General features: G+C 43.5%; 2 protein-coding genes across 2 annotated transcripts in view; one reads left to right on the forward strand and one right to left on the reverse strand.

Annotated features, from left to right (window-relative positions):
• NDC80 (NDC80 kinetochore complex component) overlaps positions 1-25899 on the forward strand; it is a 288742-nt gene that overhangs the window by 55753 nt on the left and 207090 nt on the right. The window lies entirely within an intron of this gene.
• Positions 3506-25899, reverse strand: part of TAF13 (TATA-box binding protein associated factor 13) — a 40539-nt gene continuing 18145 nt past the window's right edge. The window contains exons 2-4 of the mRNA XM_086935609.1: positions 11202-11280; positions 5701-5798; positions 3506-4233 (exon numbers count right to left, since the gene is read on the reverse strand). Coding sequence (XP_086791735.1) covers positions 4063-4233; positions 5701-5798; positions 11202-11280 — 348 coding nt within the window. The 3' untranslated portion in view covers positions 3506-4062. The remainder of the gene's footprint in view (positions 4234-5700; positions 5799-11201; positions 11281-25899) is intronic.

Genomic DNA, 25899 nt, shown 5'->3' on the forward strand with positions numbered 1-25899 from the left:
ATTTTGATGTCTCCACAATATGTTTTGGGCCCTTGCCTGTCGTGGGTACTTGGCCCACCCATACAAGTGAGGTACCATTTGTAATCAGGAGACTTGGAGAAGGCTAGGTGGTTGGAAGTTTGTGGCTCCCTGCAGATTCCTGAACTTTCCATCACAGAAATGCATGTGAAATGTGTTTTTTTTGTTTTTTAACATAGTTTGAGGTTTGCAAGGGATTCTGAGTAACAGAACCTGGTGGGAGCCACACAACTAATTTCATCTTGGATTCCGCTGGGGGTCTAGTAGTAAATGTACAGGTTTGCTCGGTTTCCAAGGGTGCCGGCTGAGCTAGGGTCCAAAACCTACAGCTAGGCACATTGCAAAAAAGGGTCAGTTTTCACTGTAAACATTTGATGCACTCACAATGCGATTTTGGGCGCTTCCTTTCATGGGTACTAGGCCTACCCACACAAGTGAGGTACCATATACATCGGATGACTTGGGGGAATTCTGGGTGGGTGAAAGTTTGTGGCTCCCCACAGAATCCAGAACTTTCCTTCACAGAAATGTGAGCGAAATGTTTTTTTTTTTAACATAGCATGAGGTTTGCAAGGGATTTTGGGTAACAGAACCAGGTGAAAGTAACACAAGTCACTCCATCCTGGATTCCCCTGGGTGTCTAGTTTTTAAAAAATGTACAGGTTTGCTAGGTTTCCAAGGGTACCGGCTGAGCTAGGGTCCAAAACCCACAGCTAGGCCCATTGGGAAAAAGGGTTCCATTTTCACTGGAAAATATGAAGTGTCCATGTTGCATTTTGGGCCGTTTCCTGTTGCAGGCACTAGGCCTAACCACACCAGTGAAGAACTATTTTTATAGGGAGACTTAGGAGAAGACAGAATTGTAGAAAAAGTGTTATAAACAATTTACTTTCTATACATTTCTGCCTTCCAAATGTAAGCTAATGTGTAAAAAAAGATCTCATTTTAAGAAATGTCCTCTAACACACATGCTAGAATGGGTACCCACAATTTTGGACATGTGCAAATAACTACTGCTCCTGAACTCTATATGTTGCTCCCATTTTGGATATATAAAGATTTCCCTGATACTTATTGTAATAAATGAATTGCTGTATACCCGGTACACAATAAAAAAAACATTGCAAGGCGCAGCTCAGTTACTGACTCTGGCTACCTCGGGGTCTAGTTGAACCTACAAGTCTTATATCTCACCACAACCAGAAGGGACTGGCGGACCGAACGGTATATTGCTTTAAAAAAAACTACCACACTTAGAAGAAGTTACAGGTAAAAACATTTGCACAAAGGGCTGTTTTTTTAACGCAATTTCAATATTGTTTATTTTAACTGCTAGAAAAACCTTGAAGGATCTACACAAATGACCCCTTGCAGAATTCAGACTTTTGTCTACCTTTTAGAAATGTATAGCTTTCCAGGACCCATTATTGGTTTCACACCCATTTCTACCACTAACTGGAAGGAATTTGAAAGCACAAAAAATAGGAAAAATATGCTACGTCCTAGTACAATGCCAAAACTGTAGAAAAGTTTGGTTTTCTGACTAAAGTCTGACTGTTTCTAAAAGCTGGTGATTTCAGCAACACAACCCCTTTATTGATACAATTTTCAGGGAAAAAAACCAGATGCTTTCTTCTACTGCATTTTCCCCCCCAAAAACAAAATGGAGCGTATTTTAGCTAATTTCTCGGCCCCTTCCAGGGGAGTCCACAAACCCTGGATACCTTTAGAATTCTCAGGATGTTGGCATAAAAGTACACAAATTTGACGTGTATACCTTATGTGAACTAAGGGTTACAGGGGCCTAAGAGTGAACTACCCCATGTAGCCAAAAAAAGGCTTAGCACTGGAGGGGTGGGGGGGGGGGGGGGGGGGAAGAGTCCTAGCAGCTAAGAGGTTAATTTAAAGCTTTATGGCCCTGTTTCGTTGTATCTTTAAAAAGTATTCTTTTGGTTTGTGATGTTCCTGGAAGAAGGAGTGGAGCTTGACCGTCTTACAAGGTCATTTATTCTGGTATAGCAGAGGTTGCATCTATATTTTTAAAAGTGCCTTGGTTTTCTCTTCTGTACAAAATACTAGATTATTCATTAGTAGTAGATTAAAAGTATTTTTTCACGTGATGTGTATTTCTGTTTTAACATTTGCTGTTGTGATGTAACTTGTTCCACTTCACACTGCCAGTATGATTGCTCTGTATGAAAATAAATAAAACTCTATATTTGGGGTCTGAGCCACAGACTTTCCCTGGTCTTTCTGGAGGCAGGTTTCATACCAGATTCACTACTGATTTATATCTAGAATAATTTCAGAGCCTTTTTTTTCCTTTAGAGACAGTCATTATGACTTTATATTAGAATATTTGACTAAAAGTTGATACTGATTTAAAGTGACTATTTGCCTTTTGTAAGGTTTCTCTCAATTAACCATCATGGTTTGTACTTTTTAATCTTTTCCAGTGTGGATTGAAGTGAGTGGATTTTTGGTAAGTGGGTTTTCCTGTTATTCAATGCCTATGTCCCACATCCGATGGGACTCCCACGGCTCATGCTGTAACCATCAGTTCACCTGTTTGATGTAAAGGGTCCTTAGAACTTGTCTTGGATCTGCTATTTAAATACAGTCCACTGGGTGTTTGTGTACCTTGTGCTGCACCTTTACCACGAGAGTTAGAAGTGGGAACGCTGCAGTCCGTTCTGCCAATCTCCCGCTCTCTCCTTCTGGGTTGGCTCTGCCACGAAAGCACTCCGGGCACCCTGCATTTGTCGCAGTCTTCTCCCGCTAGGAAAATGGACTTACTTTTCAGCTTTGTGGTAAAGATCAAGTGCAGTATCCCTTTTTAACACATAAGAGCTACAGGTGGGTGCTGGACAGCATCTTCTGTACCCCTTACATGTAACCCATCTACCTCCATTTATCTGGGCTTTCAGCCACTGGCATAAACAAGCAGTAGGGCTGTGCTCTTAGGTGCATATGCATAGGCACGGCTGTGCTGCACATAAGCTTTAGGGGCCTAATTTAGATTTTGGAGGAGTAACCCGATGACCATTATCCAGTCTGTCGAAATATAAATCCCATTATGTCCTATGGGATTTCTCTTTCCGCAGAACGGATATCCGTCACCGTTGTGACGGAGTAACCTGTCCGCCGAGAACTAAATCAGGCCCTTAGTGCTTGAGATAATAGACCTGTGCTGTGCAAAAGGGATTTCAAGTCTGGGCTTCAAAGAGAGACATAAGAGTATGGAACATGGGGGCTACGGACCACCAGTACCAGAGTCACTAGGACACCTTCACTTAATATTATTGACACACTGAGGCCTGGTGAGCAGGATCAACGAGATGAAAATGACTTAGAGGAGTCCTCATTTATAGTTTGAAGAACAACATTCATTCACATCGTAGTTTCAAAGTCAGCAGCATCAGGACAAACATCATATTTTAAGGAAAAATGTCCCTTCAAGATGATTTTGTGCATGTTACACCAAATGTGATTTTCTCTTACTTTTAGAAAGGGGGTAATTTTTATTTGCTATTCATCAAAAAAGAAACATGACAAACATTTCCAGAGATTATACACGTGATATAAACTTCAAGATATGACATGACTGAAATCAACACAATTGTTTAGCTCATAATCAAATACAGAGAGTGTGTGTATTTCCGCTGCTCGTAAAAATCCCTCGGCAGGTAAGTGAAGAAACAATTTGCACTTTAAAACAGGTCCTCAACTATTTAGAGAGATTAGAACACACACAGGTATGTCTGATAATGATATAAAGGACAGGGGAATATTTTTCAAAAAAATATAAGAACCAATACATAAAAAAATCTCTTCTAATATTTATACTCCGACATGTTTTCTTGAAATGTGCTCTCAGAATGAGAGTAGACAGAAGTACAAGGCATCTGTCCTGGCAATGGAGGTTTATCTGAAAGCACCTTCATTGATCCTCCGCATTATAGGTTTTAAAACGACTGTGTCCTTTGCAAGGTCCAACAAGCACATCGCGACCACCCAGTAGGATGATGTGCAGTTGAGTGGTGATCACGAGCCATAGTTTGCCTCGTCGAAAGCTTTCCTGGCCCTTTTGAGTTCCTCGTTCATCGTCAACAGATCTTTAACTCTGGCAAACTTGCGTGGGTCTTTCCGGATCAGGAACACAATGTCCTCCACCTGCACTCGACCCTGCCGCCCAATCGACATCGCCTTGTGAGTCTAATAATTGGAAACAAAAACATGCACAAGAAAGGTAAATGTGTGGAAGTTTGACTTGCAATTTATCCGCGTTTCTATGCCTGGTGTGACATCATCCAATGAAAGGAGCGCCTTTGAGGGATGATATGGGATTGGGATGAGGAACTAGGGAATCAGTGGGTTACTAAGTGGAATGCATCAGGCAGGTTTTACCTTTACAAGCTGTACCTCTTTGTGCAAAGTGTGTACCACCTTAAGCCTCACTTTTTGCATTGTAGTGATGTAGAACATCATTGTTTTCAGCAGAGTAGTACTGCTGAAGCACTTTTAAATGTTATGCAAAGCACCACCTTGGAAATGCAGACTTTGAATGTAGCTTTAATGATTGGTAGTTACTTGGTCATTAGCTAGGAAAATGCACACTGAAAAGGAGTTCAAACTAGGAACTAAGTGCATAGCTACCTTCTTTCCAGAAGCGATTGGTTTGAATGTACAAATGCTTTGCAATCTTATCCCATGATGAGCACTACTGAAATGTAGCTGCTGCCTGCCGAATGCCACCATCTTCTTGCAGTATGCCATTAGCAGAAGGCATGCCAAGCCCCGCAACTGTTTCTAACCAGAACTAAACAGGTTATCGCATATTCTAGTATCCAATCTGTACAGCATGTCTATTGTGAACATATAGGACTATTAGCAGATATACATCATGCACATTTACTGTTCTGTGCTCAAACTCTTGAGGTGGCCAGACTCTCAACCAATAAAAACCTAAATAAGGTAGCTGCAGGTGGTAGGTTACTAGGTTTGACACCTTGGCCAATGGAAGACAGGTCTTCCAATCAATAAACCAAGCCATGTTCCTCAAAGGGCAACTGAGCTGCTGGGCGAAAACTATTTTAATTCCGGAGAGCCTATGTGTCCAAAGGGCTCCTTAGGACAGCAATTAAGTACAGCTACAGTATTTACTGAGAAGCTAGCATGTCATCTGACAGCAATCAAAGTTACCTGTGGCAGAAGGAGAAGTGCTGATTTCAAGTGCCTATTCAGAGATCGAAAGCTTTTGTCCAATTCATCACAGAATAAACACAGGGCATCTCCGGTTCACCCTGTGATGAGTGCATGAAAGCCAAGGTCAACAGCTTGTGATCTCACTGAGGGTGTAATCTTTGCATTTTTTCCAACATAAACGCGAATAATTAAATTTAAAGAGATCCTGAATTGTGCATTTAGGAAATTTGGCATTTGTATTCCAATTAAAGTGAACAGGCTTTAATTTGAGAGGACCAGAGGTCCTCTTCCTAGTGAAGGTTTGACCTGGTAACTTTTAGCAAAAACAGCAATTCATCAGAATCCCATGTCAACTTGAGAGAGGATGGCATGGTCGGGCCTGGCTCTATGCAAAACACAATAATGGGATCAGAGAGAACGCAGACAAAGGAAAAATATCAGACACGTGGCATTGCCAAAAGTGCTGATCCTACTCACCATTTCAGTGATAAACTCGATCACCAGATCCTCCAGGATATCCACAGACTCCGTGTATGGGTTCTGGTCGTCCCCGAATCCATACATCATGCAGCGCACTAACAGAAAATCAATAAGGGATGTCAATAATTAAGCAACTTTTACATGACTGAATACTGAAATCACAACATTGCTGTTCACCAAGACACACCACACATACTCCCCTTCAGCAAAACACAGGAAGACAGAACTTCAAACATGTATTCAACACTGTCCAAAATGTACAATTAACTGGCACTCGCTTGGATCGGTTATCGTCCACACATTTGCAGCTGCCGGGCTATGGCAAAGGTCCCAGTGGAGCGGATTTGTATACAAATAACACATCCTAGCTTGCGGGTGGAAGTTCCAGGGTTGCAAAGTTAGATTGTCAGACATTAATTAATGAAATGTTCTTCTTGCACTTACGGTGGGGCATTGCAAAAAATAAAAGCCATTAACGCCCACAACAAATTATTTGAAAATACACTTAAAACTGCAACAAATTGGAAAATGCAGGTCTTTCGATAAGTTCTGCATAGATTTCCATTTCTGAAAAGCAATGTAAAAAGTAATGTCTAATGGGCAAAATTCAAAGTGTTGATTTAAGATGTTTATGAACACCAACCCACTATGCTTTAATAATAATAAATAGCTTTATTATTTGGTTAATTAGAACCGTAACAATGTTACATATAAACATTCATAAATCGTGTCATACACTGTTTAAGTTATAGGTACTCATCAGGTAAGGTCATTTAATTAATCAGTTTCTAAAATGTCGCATGGTACCCTCTTAAATTTTGATAGATATTTTTTTCCCTTTCGTTTATAATAAAATTCATCATTCTTGCTAGACCATGATTTTAAGAACCTGTTCATGAATCTTGATGTATTTTAGCAGTTTACAGTTCAACTGGGTGTCTGATGGGTCTAGGCCTTGTATAATAGCAGCCCTGCATGTCCTTATTCCTTTGGTTATAAAATCTTTTTTTAAATAAAGTGACACGTGCTGTGTGTAAAAAGGGGAATATACAAATTAGGTAAATAAAATCCTCTTTTTTGCAGCTGCAGAGTTTGCATGCTGTTGATCCATTTTGCTTCCATCTTGGTTGGGCCGCTGTTGGCGGTGGACGAGGTGGCATCAATTGTTTCTTTAGGTGTGCTGGGAAAGTTAGACTTGGGTAGGGGGCCAGTTTTATGTTCTTCTAGTTTTTAAATCACCATCCAGGCATGTGATCTTTGTTTTTATCCAACAACAGGGAGTGGAATTTTGCAGCTTTCCAAGGTGAAAGCAAAAGGTAGACACCTCCCAAGATGGCGCCATCTGTACTAAGAGTCAGACGCGTGTCCGTCTTCTTTGTCTACAGCACTCATCCTTTCTGTCTGTGCCCAAGCTTGGCAAGGTGGTGAAACACGGGGAGAGCAGAATCTGGATCGAGGGTATTACCCCCAACAGGAGAGCATGGAACCCTGCACTCATGGCACAGAAAAAGCGGCAGATCCCCAAAGGACTAAGTGCAAGGCTCCTTCCCGACAAATAATGAATGCATTACCTGCGACTTACCACCTTATCCTTTCCTGGGCTGAATCTGCACACCCTTACTTACTAGTCTCTAGTTTACAGACAGTGTGCATTGTTGTTTCCTTGTACAACACACTTTTACTGTCTGGTGGCTCTATGTGAGTAGGGTGACCTTCTGCCAGCCCTGATTTTTCACCCAACAGCACTAAGCAACTTGTGACTTAAATTCACATATTTTGTAATTTGACATTTTGAACAACAAGTACCAGCGTGCTCAACGCAGTTGGCTAATGAATCAGGACTGACCGAGGTGGAGGCACTCGACAAACACATACTCTCTCTGCTCCTTACTACACCCTTCAAAGCCGCCCTCGCTCAGAATTGAGCCTCCTTAGTCTATCTGAGTACCAGAAGTCTGCCCTGTCATTCTCTCGATAGCAGGGAGTTTTTCTTTATGTCACACCACATCTTTGCTGCTGTAGTAGTCTCTGGGCTGTTAACTCAGCCTAAATTGTCTCTTCAGAAAGGTGGAATGCTCTCAGACCTCGAGGACTTCTAAGCTGCCTACGGTCAGCACTTGGTGTCTGATGGCTGGGGCCCTTCATCATCACTATATTTTTCTCACCTTCGAGAGAGTGCGCACGGGATATTTGTCAAATTAAATGTTCGACAGTTTGCTCTACCAATCCTTTAGTGGTTTCGGTATAGATTTATTTAAGAAGTTTTATATAGCGAGAACGCGGCCCAAATTTATTGGAGCGCTTTACACAAGCACCAGTTACATTACATAAAGACAATAATTTTTTGGTGGGCAAAATCACATTATATTTATAACAGCCTTTGCTGATGTAATATTTCCTTAAATGTTATTATAAATACAGTATACTTTGTTTAGAGGTTTGCTTACTCTGTTGTTAATGTAGGTGTTTGTTGGCATATTCTTTTGCTCAGTATGGCTACACTTAGAAGGTGTGCTTCAGAGCTTCGTTTCTGGCACTGCGACTTCTTAGAATTCACAGGGTTGGAATGACCCCCCCCACCCCCCCACGGCGGGGGCTTACCCCTTCTTGAGAGTTAGCTACAAGTGTCCAGCCCACGATGAGGGCTTGAACCCCTCACTCAGTTTGCTGGCAATGTTTTATCTTTCGCTCTTTTATCATCCAGGAGAGCTGTATTTCGCATCCTTTAATGCCCTGTCGACTGGGCGAGGCACCCGCAGCGTCCCTACAAACACTAACAACCTCACTCTGGTGCGACTGCTTCACATGAAGTCGCTGTATCTTTACCGAGCCTATGTTCCTCCAGTCTCACACTTTGAAGTGGTTGGCGATGTTTAAAGCACTCCAGTGCACATGGGCGAGTGTCCGTAATTCTGGTTTGTTTTAGTATAGTTTTTTTGCAAAGTCACGTAGCCTTTGTTGATTGCAGTAAAGGGTTTATTATAATAAGAGGAATATATTGGTTTATGTGGAAGTTTGAAATATGCTTGCTAGCAACCGATCCTTAACCACCGCAAAGAAACAGCAAGCGTTTGATACATTATTATATTTTGTTTACATTATGCCATTAACATTTATTAGAACATTGGAATGTGGAGCACTCCATTGAGTACAATGGAGTGCTCCATGCTTCTACAGGCCGGTGAAAGCCAGCAGAGCAACATTCCATTGCGGTTTGAACAAAGTCCTCTCGAGCCCAAGGGCATTTCAATCCCCTCGGGCTCCTGAAGCCTTTGTTTTATTTGTTAGAACATCCTACCCTCTAGTGTAGAAATGTTCTAATAGGCTTATAGCCCTTCCAAGCTGTGCTATACCGGCCAATAAAGTCCCACTCCCTTGTTAAAGGCCCGAGCCGAATGAGCTTTTAATGGCCGGTATAGCCGCTACGGCGGGCTATAAGGCTATATTAAATGTGTAACTGTGCTTGCAATAACCGGCCAATTTACAAACTGAAAATTACTTTAATACTATCCTTTGGGCCTGCAGTTGCGCACATGGCATACCACTAACTCCTCCCCTGCCGGCTTTTCAGAGTCGAGCCTGCTACGCAACTGTCACAGCATATTTAGAAGTTGCCACTTTAGTTGACCAAGATTTCCAGCGGCGGTTTACAGTTGTGCACCTGGTATGCCTGCCAGACAGCTTTTTGCCCTCATGAGGAGATGTGCAAATGACTTCTAGGAAACACTACCATAGCAACCTGCATGGAAGAGAGGTGTTACCTCTCTCTAGCAAGTAGCCACTCTGGTGTTGGCCCAAACGGCAAGCTTCAAAGGTGAAGCTGACTTTGAAGAGCAAATAGGGAACACTTGGTACAGGGGCTGCCCTACTGTATATGCAGACAGTCTAGCGTGCTGGAAGGAGAGGGGAAACCAGTTGCCAAACCAGTTTTCCAGGTGCATGGTGCCCCCTTGGTAGCCAAACCTCTGGGTTAGGCTAGGGGTGTCTGGACGCCAAGAGTGGGGTTCTGCCATGTTGGAAGTGGGCAGAATGATGCATCTTGTGATAGCCAGATGCCACAACATCAGGAGGTGGGGAACATGGTAGCCCACTGGCCACCAAACGCATCCAACCCTAGAGCATTTTCAGAATATAAAAAGGGCACCTCCGGAACTCAGATCTTGACTTACTGGAGAAGAGGACCAAAGAAAGGACTGCCCTGCTGCATCAAGGAACCATCAAAGAGAGACTGCACAGGCATGAACTGCACCTGCTGAACCTGGTGGCTAGTAAAGGAGACGGGGCTGTGTATGCTGTGTTCTGCTCATGGAGAAATCATCTCCAGAGCCCAGCAGAAGCAAGAGACTCCAGGGGTGAGTTGCCAGATCTCCTGTACGCAGCACAGCGACCACAACAGCTGAAAAAGCTTTCTGGGGCGAGTTGGTACCCCAAATCTTTAAGCTGCCGTTTCTTGACGCTCAAAGTTGCACTCAGTCAGCTGGACTAAGAAGTCTTATTAGATTGGAGCTTGGTTGCCCAGAAGGCTGAGTTATCAAGCCAGGAAGGATTCCGCTGTCACCGTGATACAGAGTGACAGGTAGCCCAGTGGCGACTGGACTTCTACAGGGATAAGAGGACTTTAAAGGGCATCAACCCAAGTAGCCTGGACCACCTCGCCAAGTTCGTGGACCAAAGCATAGCTGCAGGAAGAACTCGGTCGACTGCATCACATCCACAGCATCCTCAAGCATCTTCAGTAAACTGTATCCTTTGCATCAGGACCACTGCCATAGGAACCTATAGCAAAGGAATGTGCCTTGAACTAACTGAAGACTGCTACTCACAAGGAGTTCACTTTTTCTGAGGACCTTGCTGGTCCACCTGACAGTTGTTTGCCAAAAGTAACTCAAAGCAATGTAGTGATACTTCCCCAAGTTTTTTTCGAAAAGTTTCTAAGGGTCAAATTAATTGACTTTGCCAATGCTTGTTCGCAGTTAAGTGAAAAAGTGCATATTTACTATAATTGTAATTGCTGTATTTCCAGAACCCTCCGGTGGATCCGTTTCGTTATGGTGTCTAAAAATACATACAAATACAGTCCATTTTTATAAATTGGTGTCAGATTTCTGGTGTCTCGTGAATTTGTTCTTCAATTGTTTGGGTGCTGTTTAAATACCTAAAAATGGTTCCTTTGTGTACGCCGGACTGTTCAGAGCCACAGCTACCCAGAGTTGAGCTTAAGGTTTAACAAGCGAAACCTACTGGTCCTGAAAGGGGTGGCAATTGTTGATTACAAAGTGGAAATGCAGTCAGAAAACAGGAGCAGTTGCATACCCCTACCAGGACAACGCAGAGAGCTAAAGTGACTGACGATTCAGTTAAACATTTACTCCTAACAAAATGTGACATGAAAGGTTGCAATATCACACTCTCGAAAGGTTGGAAAGCCACAAAGCCAGAGAAAGCAGACAGGAAATCATCAAAAAAGAAAATGTAGTGGCCAGGCTACTAAAACATACATTCTTTGGAGAAGAGTCTCTTCCTTCGCCCCTGACCGCCATCGGTGCCTCCGCCTGTGTCTTCGTTGTCGTCATCGAACTAACACAATGCAGAGAAGGAAATTGAGATTAAAGTTTTAACTGAGATGATCTACACATAACACAGGAAAATACAAGTGAAAGTATGTCATATGGGAGGTTCTTGAAAGTGCCCATTACATTTTGTTCCCCAATTACATGTGCACAGCGCCTGAAAAGTAGTGCCCTGGTTTAAAAATTTTCTCTGCAAACCTAGGTCTTCAACCTTTTGACAGCAGCATTTTTACTTTTAAGCTTACACTGCATATGCTGGGAAAAGAGAAAATTAAAACATTTGTAAAATAGTCTAATTTCTGGTGCTCAATTTTTCAAATCAAATGCGTATTACCCATTAAAACAAGCATTTACAATGCAATAGGTTTCGCAGCATCAAAGTTTGAGTTATTGGCATTGTGTTTGACAATGCGGTGCAAAGATACATTCCCAGTGTGTTTGCATAAAGGGAACCAACAGAGGCATGTTTTAACAAATACATATGGCAACTGTGTTCTGTTTTCTTTGACTAACTGCAAGTGGGATTCCTAAATTGAACACTGCCCACTACATTCTCATCCACTGATTACCTCAACCTTTTCTTTGCTTGTGTGTGTGTGTGGGGGGGGGGGGGGGGGTGAGGTGCAGGTGGGTGGATGTTCTATCCACACCTGACACACTTCTGAGGTGTGAAGAAGGCCTTCTGGACAATTTCCACTTAGTTGCCTTGTTTGTATGGTACAGTCAAGCCCAGAAAATATGACATTTTACCTGCTACATGTTCATATCACTGCAAGTTGCACCAGCTTTGTAGAGAAATAAAAACACTAACTCCAGTTTGCCCTCAAAATAGAATGATGAACGTGCAATAAACGCTTCCCATACAAAAAGAAACAACAAAAACATCCACATGAGACAACAAAAATTAAATCTGCTCCCTAGAATGTTATTAAAAAAAAGTATGCTCTTTAAAGAAAAGAGGGAACATTGCGTCCGGTAGTTCAGTCGTCCAAATGTTCCCTCATCCCAAACAGCAACCAATGCTAGGACCTTACAGCCATATATATGGACCCAATACACCCCACACTTACTGTAATTAACATTCCCACCTTAAAAATATTCTGCAAAAGCATAAAACTCCACAACACAAACAATCTCGAACTGCACCTCAATCCGAGCACCTGCCCACAAGTATTCTAAGGCTGAAATTTGAATAGTAAATGTACCTTGGCCCTAAGATCTGCGATGAATGAATTTGACTGAATTTAACAAATACAGGTATCAATTTTGTTGGGTGGTATGTATGTAAGCCTGAGATTTTGACAGTCCATTTTGTTGAGTGTATGCTTTTGCAAAATATGTTCTTATAGTATATGCTTTCATGGGCATGCCTACAGCCCCAACGTTTCCACCCTTCCCAAAATAAAGTCCTCGTCTTTCGGGTGATTCAATTACATGTGCTTTTCTGATCTAATACACATCTGGCTGCATTGTCTGTTCAGATATATGGCTGCACTATTTTACCAATTGTCTTAACCTAAGAATGTATTTCCCTCTTAAAGGCCTTCTGTAACGCCAAGGTGCATATTTCACCAAAATACAGTCACTGTAGTACATGAAAAAAGGAGGGTTAAATTCTGCAAGGAGTTGAAATATGTTTATTTTTTATTTTGCAGTTTTGTATAGCACGAACTCGACCTGAAGGTATTGGAGCGCTTTCACAGGAGCAGCTGTTACTTTACACAAGGTCACATGCAATGTTTTGGAGGAATGATTGCATTAAGTACCTAAAGTCACAGGATGCTGAGCCAATGCGAGGCTCAAACCTGGTTCTTGAGTCCCTATGCCTGGTGCCTGCTCACTCAGCCACCCCTGGTTGCCCTGGTCGTTTGGCCAAAAGGGTGCAGGCATAATTGATTACCTAAATGGAGCTGTATACATTCCAGGCCAAGGCGTCCTAGAGTGGGTATTGGGAAGGATATAGAGACAGCCTCCTAAGTCCTGCAGAGACTCACTTTTAAAGCACTGAGTTTAAGCATAAGTTGGTGTGGGAAAGTATGGGGGTGTGCCTTTAATCCTTTTCTGAAACAATACCAAATCCACAGCAAGGCTATGTAAGAAAGTTATTTCAGAAAGACTTTATTCAAGCGTAAAGCGTATAGGCTTTTGGAGGCCTTAAATTTAGTAACACCTTAAACAAGCCAAAATCAGTTACCACCTATATGCCGATTACACCCAATTATACTACAAGATCAAAACCCACAATGACATCCTTCACCTCAATGACACTCTGCTGAAAGTCCAAGCTTGGTTCCACCTTAATCATCTTAAACTCAATCCTAAAAAAACTGAAATTATCCTCTTCACTCCTAAACTTAACTCCCTACCCATTCAACTCTGGACTAAAGACATCACTGCCCTTAACTGCTCCCTCTCCACCTCTAATTCGGTAAAATCCCTGGGTATCGGCATTGACCAGAACCTTACCCTCATCCCCCACATCAAAAATACAGCAAGAAGTGCTCTCTCCACCCTACACCACCTCAGAAAAGTTAAACCTTTCAATCCAGCTGATGATTTCAAAATTGTCGTACAATCTCTTGTCCTATCCAAGATAGACTATGGAAACGCCACTCTGGCAGGCACCCCCAAGGTCCACCTGGCACCAATTAAATCGGTCCTCAACATAGCCGCCAGACTCATTTCTGACTGTCGTAAATTCGACCACATTTCCCCTGTCCTCAAAAATCTGAACTGGCTCCCAATCGAAGGTCGCTCCACCTACAAGATTGCTTGCATCACCCATAAAGCGCTTCACCAAGACACCCCCTCTTACCTGTCAAGTAAACTACAAAAAGCAGGGAGCACTAGATCGCTGAGAAGTACTAACTCCCTAGCCCTTATCCCTCCCAAACTTAAATGCAAAAAGACCCAATCTCGTTCATTCTCTGGTAATGCCCCCACTATCTGGAATGCACTACCCAAAGACCTTCGATGCAACCCCTCCTATCCTCTCTTCAAAAAGAGACTCAAAGCTCTTCTCCTCAATAAATACTGGGGTTCTTAATTCTCACTGACCTTGAACTTCCGCATCTCCCATCTGTCACTCTCTCTCTGTCACCCTACATTCTCCCCCTCTCATTTCACCCTCCCACCCTCCTCACCCTCTCCCTTAGCGTTATCCTCAACTCCCCCTGCACCACCTCTAATCTGCTCTAATGACCATTTCTCTCACTGTATCTTGTCCATTTCTAACTATATATTTTACTTAATATGTACCTGCTATGTTCATGTGCCATCACTATGTAAAGCGCTCTGATACTCTTGGGTCCAGCAGCACTATATAAAACTTTTTAAATAAATAAATAAATAAATAAATAAATAAATAAATGTGTCCCAAACACTTACAGGGGTTTTAGGTAATCTTTATATCTCTTATCCGCCTGATCACGGGCGGCTTTGGGTTGATATTTCCACCAGTCGCATTATTATTTCCAAAGGTTTCTTTTGATAAGTTAACTTTGTGCATATTATCACTGTCCGCACTGAAATTAACCTGATAGTAAGAGTCTACCATGAAGCTGTGTGCACATTAAATTACGAACATCAAATCATTAAGTTACATCAGAAAATACTTTTTTGGCACACTCGCCTCTGCTCAGCTTTGACATAATGTTTATATCGGGTACCTAAACATGCACTCATGTCTTAATACAATGCTGTGCACCAGAAACACAAAGAACACTTGCACCGCGTAATAGCAACACAATGACTATATTACAGCACCCGCTGTAAAGATTATGTCAAAGTTGAGCATATGCGAGTGCGTCACAAAATAATTTCAGAACTAACTCTAAACAATTTGTTACCATACTTAAATGTTACAAAGCTAAATGTCATGCCCTTTGCATTCCACTGACAGGGTCATTCCAGGGCTGACAATCATCACGTGCTCCAAGTAAACATGATCTGTAAATCTTTGCAAATATTTCACCATCAGGTGAAAATATGACTTCAAATCCGTCCATGATAATGCGGATTGTGTAGCAAAAACCTAAAATCACTGCTAGTGTTAGGCACATGGTAACAAAATTAGTGATGAGCTGAGCATGATCATAACAGACTTTGGAAATCTTTCCTTGCTCAATACACATATTGCTTATGCTCCCACTAAATAGCACAAGAAACTGCGAACAAGGTGCACAAATTTACAAACCAATGTGAAAAATAATTATGCAACACAAAAGGTTCTACATTTACCTTTACAATTTTGCATTACTGCTAACAAACCTTTTAAAGCGTTGCTCATATTTAAAAATACGTTTCCGAACTTCACTTTTACAACCCATGTGTCATTGATTACCATTAGTTTTACTGTATTACTTAAATATGTTTTACAGAAATGCAATGCTCTATTCACCGATGTTAGAAAGCACTGGAAAAGAGGTCCAAAGCGAGAGACCTATTGGCTTTGCCAATGTTTACATTACATTGCCAAGACTGGGTTGCACGTTTCAAAATTAAATCTCCCGACAGTCTTTCCATACATTAACTGTCCTCTACTTACACTGGACGTCCTTGACTTCAGCCTTTACCACAGCTCATCCTTGCACTTGAATCGCACGCGTGTCAATTTAACCATAATTTCAGCTCTTCCGGGTCGCATACAAGCCGATCCCTCTGAACATATTTTGGGGTCCTTCTGGGTGCAGGGTTTGCCCTTGTTCTAAGGTGACTTGGGATTGGCGCATTGGTGGCACATCAGCCAATCCTTGTGCGCCGCACACAATTCCTTAGTGCTGATTGGTTATGGAGTTTGCACATACCTATGTCCGAGCCGCACCCTCCTGTTAAGTACGCCCAGTTTAATTTGACGGGTCATAGAAAGAATGCAGTCAGCCTCTCTTGGACCGTTTGACCTCAGTTTTGGCTGAGGAGAGGGAGGAAGCGGGGTGGGAGTAGGGCTCACCGGCGGTCAGTGTGTGCAGTGCTTGGACGGAATGATTAGAATCAGTCGCACCCGGTCGGGTGACGGTCTGATATTTTCATGACTGACGGATGGACAAATCAGCTTCTGGTAGTGGTTCTCATGTAGCTGGGCTGAGGCCGGGCCAGAGATTGACTTACGGGGGCAGTGGCCGCAGTTTACTTTGACACTTTATTTATTTTCGGTGTTATTATCCTTCAAACTCGACCCAAAGGTATTGAGGGAATTGGCATAAGCACGTTACATTACACAAGTTTGGATTTTTTTTAAGGTACGGGTATTCATTCGTCCAAAATCTTTATTCGGTTTATAGACATAAAACCATAAAAGTATATAATAATACATCGTAATCACAAAATAGATTTAAAACAATCCATAAGCGTATTCACCCACTGAGAATACAATTGGAGAGAGATAGCTAATGCACCATCATGGAGTGCTTAAAAACAATGAAAAAAACAAGTCAGGTCCCGGGCCGCGCTGTGATTGGCTGCCGGCCCGGGACACCCCCGTGACGTCAGCCAATCACAGCGCGGCCCGGGAATGACGTCACGGGGGTGTTCCGGGCCGGCAGCCAATCGCAGCGCGGCCCGGGACAAAGGGGCGGGGCTTAAAAAAAGCACCAGAAACGCCCCCGAATCGAGTTTTCAAGAGAAAGCGCGATTGACAGCCTCTGTCTCCCAATGGCTAGCCTCCATTTATGGAGCTAGCCAATGAGAGGCAGAGGCGGTGCCGACATCCCTACTGAAAACAAAAGTTTTCGAACTGGGAGGGGCACTGACGTGCCCCTCGCCAGGTCGAAACCTAATGAATAGAAAACATGAATTTTTAGATAACTTTCAGTGCTCTAAATTATATGGACTTTATATTTTAAAAAAAAAATTGCTTAAGTAATGAATTGGTTTCGTCTGTTATTAATAAAAAGCGCTACACAATGGGTAATTAGCAGGAACACACAAGTGGTGACCGCTTTACACTACAACAAAGCACTGATCCATTCAGAAGGCAATGATGCATTTAATTAAAGAAAAGCCTAATGTGCTTTCATGAGCAGTGAGGGCCTGCTTGTACATGAGGGGCCTCTGAGACCTCTGAGAGCCAACTCTCCCCCTCTGTAGCGAGACCCAACAAAAGATTTTCTTGACCCATGCTCTACTCCACGCTCCATCTGCTCATCCATTTACACAGACAGCATATTTAAAAGAATAGCTGGTTCTGAAGTCAAGCATAATTGTAATGCAAGCAGTATAAAAAGTAGTGCAAAACTGCAAAAGGCATCTTACCTGTACCGAACATAAAAGCCGTGGTATGTGCCACTGAACACGGAAAATGAAAAATACAATTTGCGGCTTAGTGGAGGGCGGGGCTTAGGGCTGAAAGTGAGGCTTGGAGCACGATGTGTTCTACGCCTCGAGTAATAATAAATGCTGAAAATAACAAGCATTTGCAATGCAATGGGTCTTGCATATGCTAGAGTCTAAGCTATTGGCATTGTAAATGACCATGCCTTTTATGAATCTGTTTTGATAATTAACACATAAATAAAAGGCATTGTCATTTACAATTCCAATCGCTGAAACTCTTTTAAACGCAACACTAATTTCATTGTAAAAGAAGCGGTCGCAATTGTCCCTGGCTGCTTGGAAAGTGAAATCGTACATGGCGCACTGAATGTTAAAGGAAAGCATGTTGTACCTGCAGTAGGAGAAACTCATTAAAGAAAATAGTGCTTACAGACTAATTAAGAGAGTGTAACAGAAGTAAAAGGGCCAGTCCTCATGTGTGGTTACATATGAAGACAAGGTGGTACTAAGGAGGGACTAACAAGCCTATTAACGAATCAGAAGCCAGCATTTACAAAGGACAATGACACAAGCCAATTAAAAATATGGGTGGAGCTTCAACTCAATACTTGAATAAAGCATGCCTCGCAGAGCATGCGCCGCCCAGGCTCGATCTAAAAACGGATCTGCAGAAAACACTAAAACTGCGTATTAAATGAGTGCGTACACAAAGGACTGTTTCCTTAACATCGTCCAAGTTAGTTTATTAGGGAGCTTGATTTGAATATTTGTGGAGGTTGGAGTGCCATGGTACCTGTAGCGAAAGGAAAAGCAATAGTCTGAGCCACTGAACGTACAAAATGAAAACTAAGGCTTTGTGCCAGACACAAATCAATGTGACGCCGGACATGGTAGTACCCGCCCAAGAGGGCCTGTGCTCCGTTCGTCGAGATGAATGCTCTTGGATGCCCTAGTGAGGTTTCTAGGCTTAGTACCATCAGCTGCAGCCAGGCCCAGCAGGTCAGTACCCGATCATTCAGTCATCCGACTCTCAGAGCTCGATCTCTACCGAAGTACTCCAGCCGCTTAAGCAGCCATGGAATCTGGTCCGTCGGGAGACAGCATGAAGATGAGCAAAGCTCTAGCCACTACAATAATCACAGCCCGATAACAGCATGAGGCGGTAAGTGTTTACATTTCTGCAAAGCATTGTCCAACCCTTCGGAGAGCTACAAGTAGAGGACCCTCGCTTACCTGGGCATGAGCTCAGGTGGGATGTAGGTGGCATTGTTGTGGCTGACGAGGTGCCAGCGCTCCTGGTGACCATCTGCTGCTGCTTGTAGTTGCCTGTGGTCATTACTGCCTCTGCTCGCCTTGATGAGTCTGCCTGGGCTGCTGCTGCAGCTCTGGAGGGGGTCTCACAGCTGATACAGGCTATCCTGCTAGGTGAACATGCAGGATCCGTGGTAACGTGCCAGTAACTAGGGGCTGTCACTAGGAAACAGCTCTTCCAGTTGCACATCACCTACAGCCACGACCGTGGAAACAGAGAAAGGACTATTGTGACAACAGCACCGTGCCGCAGTGCTGTCTCACTACTGCTGCAGCCCAGCCAGCCCGCCGCCAAGCCACCGTCCAGCGCAGTCTCAGGCAGAGGAGAGCAGACTGAGCTGTAACAGGCTCAGCAGTGTCACAATGCTCTAAATTAAATATACACAAGATAAATACTCGAGAGTCAGTGACAGTCTGATAATGACTAGAGAGCGAGCCACGTAACTTCGTTCTTAATTTGTTTGTCGAACAGACGTTTCGCAGGCTGCAATACGTTATGTTTGACCAGAGGCGGAGCGGAGGGCTGAAAGGGAGGCTTGGAAAACAATGCTTTCAAAGCTTCGTGCAAGAAGAAACATTTACAGCGCGATTGAAATAGAAAGCAGATTATACACACCAGATCAGATGGCGAAAAATGTTGACAAACTAATTAATACTAATCACCAGGTAGGGAGGAGGAATATCTGTCCATTCAGTTTCCCCGTATAAACATTTAAAAATCAGAGTGAGAATGGACACTTGTGGGAGGAGCCAAGCTCGCGACCGTGATGGCCGCGCTGTAGCTCGGCTCCGCTAGCCTTCCTGCCCAACGCACAGATCCTGACACGTATCCTGCCCCGAGACGACATACTCGGGAAGATTTGGAAAGACGAAGGAAAGCTTGTACTCACCATCTGTCCCGGGGCCTCCTGCGAGCTGTGGATCTGAAGTTACACCCCTGCTTGGTCTGGGGCCTCCGCGGCGTAGAGACCGGGGATTTGCCTGTTGAGGTTAGCCGGCAAGATGGGGTCGATGGCGGCCCCTGGTGGGGAGGAGAGGTCGCCTGGGAGAGGCTGTGGTGCGGTTATGCCGATTGCAACGGATCAGGCCCGGTCCTGCGGCCGGAGGGCACCGTGGTGAGGTGCAGCACACCGTGGACGGGGGAAGACCGTGTAGGAGGCTCCCCTCTTTGTTGCCTTGTCCGGCCATCTTGAAGCCCTGCGCCCGGAGTCGGTGTGTGGCGCCTGCGGAGCGGTGGCGCTGGCGGTCCCCCTTTTGGTGGCTCTCCTTTCTGCACCCAGGTTGCCATTCCTGGGGCTTGAGGGGGCTCCCGTGGTGGCCTTGCTTGAGAGCCCGCTCCAGAGGTTGAGGCGCACGGGGACGCGGCTGGATCTGCAAGATGGCGCCCGGCGCCCTGAGTCACGGACTGAACCGGAGCGGCGAACTTGAGTCCCTGAAGTGTACGGAGGTCTGGTCAGGTGTGCGGGAGCCCACACTTGGCGATGTTCTTGACGCCTTAAAGACTTTACGCGCGACCCTCGCCCTCGATGCCCTCGGGCTGGATAGAAGGTCGACCGCCATTGTGGTCGGGCCGTCCCTTGTGGATGCGGCTCGGCCCCGAGTGTGTGCTATTTCTCCCACTCTGTTGCCGTGAGGAGTGCTGTCATTGTGCATCAGCGGAACTGTACTCCAGCGGCCCTGGATCCCGGGGTCGCCTTGATCGCGGCAGGCGTGGACACTGTGTCGGGGCCCGTTCCCGCTCGACTGATAGTGGAACAATGTAGTTTGCCGATTAGAACTGCTCCGGCGAGACCCCAGTGTTATCCTGCGGGGACGACTCTACTTTCCTGGGCGGTGAGACTTTACCCACACTGTTTGTTGTGCCCGTTGTCGTTGCTGAAACGCCTAGACTGGCGCACAATGTTCTTGCTTGGCCGCTGGTTGCTGGAGTCCTCTGGTTTTCTCCCATGGTCTGTCCTGTTTCTGCCATACGGCCTCACCACTTTGATTTGTTTGCTGTCCACTACTCTGCCACGCGCAGTAGCGGTGGCCAGGCAAGGACAGGGGTGAGCCGGTTCTGGACCCGGAGGACTGATGGTTGGCGGATGGAGATGAGGAGTGCCCTCAACCCTGATACTATGGACGATTCCTTCGATGGTTTATGATACCCGAGACTATGTCAATTTCGTTTTGAGGTTGCATTAATGTGTGTTATGGCGGGGGGTAGGGGCCGAATGGTTCGATTGATGGCTCTTCTCTCCTCTTGGTTCTTTTTCCTGTTTTTGTCTCTTTTGTTTCTTTTCCCTCTCTCTAACTTTTCCTATATTTCGGGTTTCTTATTTAGGGCGACAGGCACGCTGCTGGGGGGGGTAGGCCGTAGCCTTCTGCAGGGGTGCAGGGTGGGGTGGGGTCTTTTTCTGACGGTTTTTTAGTTCTACGGCTCTTTTGTGTCCTTTTCTTAGGACGCCGGTCTGTGCGTGTTTCCCACGGTGGGATTGCTCGTGGGGGGGTTTGAGGTTTTCTTACTTTATACGACATTGCTTGCATGGATATCCTGACTTGAACGCCCCACCCCGATAACGTGGTCCCCAGTTACTTTGCTCGCCTCGATCGCTGTGGGGGCGTGTACAGCAGCACGGCGTTCCTCCTTTTCCTTCTCTTTTTAGCATCCCCCCCCCCTTTTTCTTATCTTCTGGGTCAGTATAGAAAATGACTGTATCTCCTTGTACCGTTCTGGTTATTCAGTTAGGTATGAGTATGAAAATTTCGTGGTCTGTGTGCACGTAGCGGGCTACGATGGGTACTGATTGGAAATGTGGCATCTATACTCTGATTGCTGTAGACTATTGCTGATGACTGTTTTTAATGATGCCTTAATGCTTTGCTATTCGATACGTGGCCGCTATGGCACTCAGATGATTAAACTGCACCTGATCCTGCTATAATCTCTATTATAAAATTAACTTTCTTTGATCCTACGTCCGCCGGTCACACTCAGCTCCTTTACGATTGTACTACTAGTCAGCAATATAATGGGTGACTGCCGTGAGACTTCTTTATTGCTTTACGTGCTTCTCAGATTGCCTCGTGGCCGGCCTGATTGGTTGTAGGCCCATATTTGTATGCTACCATCTGCACAATAAAGGTTTTCAAAAAAAAGGAGAATGGACTCTTGTAATTGCGTTACCTAGGTTTCACTTTAAAAAGCCCCCATAAATGCAATGGTAAGATCGTTAGCGGTATATCTTGATTCTCCGCTTTTACACATGCGTTATTGCATTATCATTGGGTTTATTAATTGTGCTGTATGCAAGCCTCAAGCCAGAGGCAACCTCTGGTTAACGCAATAGTGTCCAGAGATAGGTAATCGCCCTCAAAAATATTAAAAAACAAGCCTACTACCGGAAGTAACTTTTAATTAAGATTGGGTGAGGGTTGTTATTAAAACATATACATGGGTATACTGGTAGATCGTGTTACTGGATCCTATTATACCACTTAAAGAACGGTTGACATGTTTCTGCCCCCCAATACCCAGCCTGGTCGCCCGATAGTCTCGGGTATAGGCTCGGTTCTTGAACCCTTGTTTAAATTTACAGACCAGTTCTTCAAGCCAATAGTTCAACGAACACCAACATATTTAAAAGATACTCGAGACCTGCTGAATCAACTAACAGGAATGAGTTTCAATGAAGAGACAGTCTCGGGTATAGGCTCGGTTTTGAACCCTTGTCTAAATTTACCGACCAGTTCTTCAAGCCAATAGTTCAACGAACACCAACATATTTAAAAGATACTCGAGACCTGCTGAATCAACTAACAGGAATGAGTTTCAATGAAGAGACAATGCTACTGGTAGGGCTAGAAAATAAAAACCTGGCTTTTCCCTACCAACTAACCTTCTCTTTATCCGACTTTATTTTCTGTAGCTGCAAGCGCTGGGATGCCTCCGGGTAGCCATGCGCTATAAAAGAGCTATTTTCATTTCATTCATTCATTCATTTCATAGATGTGGAGTTGTTATATATCAGCCTGGTGGTCGTATCTAAGTACTCTGAATCATCAAGGGCATACAAATCTGCCATTTTGAAACATTGGCCCATTATCTGTCGGGAACAAGATTTCAATGGTATTTTCAATGAGCAACCACTGTTTGCCTATAAAAGAGGTAATAATCTTAAAGAACTTCTAAAGAAACCCAAATCCATATCGACGATTAAATACAAAGGCAACCAACCTTGCTTTAACTGCCAAAATTGTGATAACATGATCAAAGGTTCGGTGATTAAACATCCCATGAAAGGAACTGACATCAATTTGAAATTGAATGCCACTTGTGACGCTGAGAATGTTGTTTACATTGTGAAATGCCCCTGCGGGCTGATATATACTGGAAAAACCACACGCAAATTGAAACAGAGAATCAATGAACATAAGAGCAACATAAGGACTGTCAACATGAAATCTAACCTGGCTATACATTTCAAGGACAGCAGACACAACATCAGTCAGCTTAGGTTTGCTGCAGTGGAGGTGGTCAGTAAGCGTGACGACAGAGACAATAACAATTTTTTACTACAGCGTGAAAACCATTGGATCAAATTCCTTCAATCAATAAAACCCTCTGGTCTCAATGATCGGATGGAATTTCAATGTTACCTATAGTTATCTCCTTCGTTTACTGTATACATATTGTTATGAGATGTATAGATGTTCTTTATCTGTCTATTGGTACACCCACACACATGCACTTTAATCTTCTCCTCTTTTTCATATACTTGCTTTCCCTCTAATTATTCGTTGCATTGATCTGTTGAACCTGTTTATTGTTAAACCCTCCTGCAATCACCATAACTGCTTCATTCTACTAACCTTGCATTTTCACCTCCCGTTTTTCACCTTCCGCATTACCCACACTATCAGTTCATGTTTAGCATTTGTTTTTCGGTGTTCCGTTTCACCATTCCGACATGGCCGCCTTGACACAGTCCTCTTTTTATGCACACTGACTGCTTTCTATTTACCTCCGCACACATTGAACGCTTACTGCACACACCACATGGCGAAGAGCGCACTGGTTAGACGCGCTATCCTGCTTTGAATTTCTCGTAAGTGCACAGACTTGGGTAATTATGTTTGTTACTTGGGATATCACGCACCGATGTCTTTATTACGGAGATGCTTTTTTATTCACGGTGACTGCTGCAGACGCGTTTCGTTTTCGTTTTAATTTCTTAGCAAACGTCTACAATTTAGTATCTGAATGTTTAACAGTGGGCTATCACGCTTAGTTTGTTTGATTACTTGGACTATCCTCCGCACATGGCGACCGCTCCATCTTTTTCGCTTTGGGCAAACTGATTTGGTTTATCACCCTATGTAAACCGCAAACTGCGCTGTTTTTTATCTGTTTTGCACGAGTGTGGACATTGGGATTTACTTCATGGAATGCACGTTTTTGGGCTCACGCTATATTCACCTATCAGTACCACAGGTAGAACACTTACATAACTGTTAGAGCATTATTTTATTTGTTGAAACTTGCTACCCGGTGAATTATACTTAGATTGCCTCATTTTCATTTTGTTTAGGATTCCCCTGACGAAGGACCATGTGTCCGAAATGCATTGGGATACTATCACCATGTATTGATTTTGGATATGCATATACTATGGAACTTCATAGATAATGATAAAATTCATGTGAATTAAACATGAGATAAAATTCAACAATTTTGGTTCAATCTTTTTGGTGACATCTGAATCACATGATATAGAAACACGTCTTGTTTCCTTAAGGTTGTGCTCAGGGAGTTGACATCTACACCAGGTGTCACTAACCACGAATTAATATACCAGCCTCTCTCAAAAAGACGTTACAAACTCTGGAAAATATCTTATTTTTAGAAGAATGGAACCATCGAACCCCACACCACTTTGTACTAGAGTGCTGTCGATTAGCTCCAACAGAGAACTACTTTGAATACAATGGAACTCTCTTTGTACAAAGCCATGGGACATCCATGGGAAGTGCGTTCGCTCCATCGGTGGCAGGATTATATGTGAGTGAGTTCGAGTCGGGACATGTTCTCAACACTGCCAATCCATTTATCACCAATATTTTGTTTTGGAAACAATATATTGATGATATCATAATGCTTTAGAAAAATGACAGACATAAACGTATTAATTGAATGGCTCAACCAGAGAGACGCTTGCCTGAAATTTACTTTCACAGTAGATCATCATAGTCTAGATTTCCTGGACATAACAATCTTTGTTGAGAATGGACTAATTGAAACGAAAACATTTTACATATCTACAGCGAAAAATAGTCTACTGTCGTATAAGAGTTCATCCAAAACCATTACGAGAAAACCTACCATACAGTCAGTTTCTAAGACTCAAAAGGAACTGTAGTAAGACAGGTGACTACAACAAGCAAGCTAGAGAACTAAGCCAGAAATTGAGGAAAAGAGATTATCCATCAACCATAATAGGGAAATGCCAGAAAAGGGCAAAACATCAGCCTAGAGAATGTCTGCTCCAAACAACGGCGAAAGAACAAATCACTGACCTTGTGACATGTGTGACAACATAACTCAACGTCATACGCTGTACAGAAAATTGTCAATAAGAACTGGCGAATTTTGACATCTGGAAAAATTAACTGGCCAAAACCAAGATTCGCGAATAGAAGAACCCAGAACATAAGAGACATACTCGTACACACACGACCACAGAAACATTAAAAAAAAAAAAAATCGAAGTGACTAGGAATGTAGGTATGGTCCCAATAACAGGCCATTACCCATGTGGAACCTGCGTGGTGTGTAAATTAACTACAGTAACAAAGACATTACAACTGACTGAATCATTGCTTTGGACACAAAGATAACATACGCATTGTAATTCGTCACATGTCGTCTATATGATTGCATGCCCATGCGGAAAGAAATACATCGGAATGACCTGCAGAAAAATCAAGATAAGGATTGGAGAGCATAAAAGTAATATCAAAACAAAAAAAGAACACAACAAAACTGTGTGCCCACTTTGTAGAACAA

Source organism: Lissotriton vulgaris, chromosome 8 (genome assembly GCF_964263255.1).
Source record: "Lissotriton vulgaris chromosome 8, aLisVul1.2, whole genome shotgun sequence".
NCBI classification, from domain to species: domain Eukaryota; kingdom Metazoa; phylum Chordata; class Amphibia; order Caudata; family Salamandridae; genus Lissotriton; species Lissotriton vulgaris.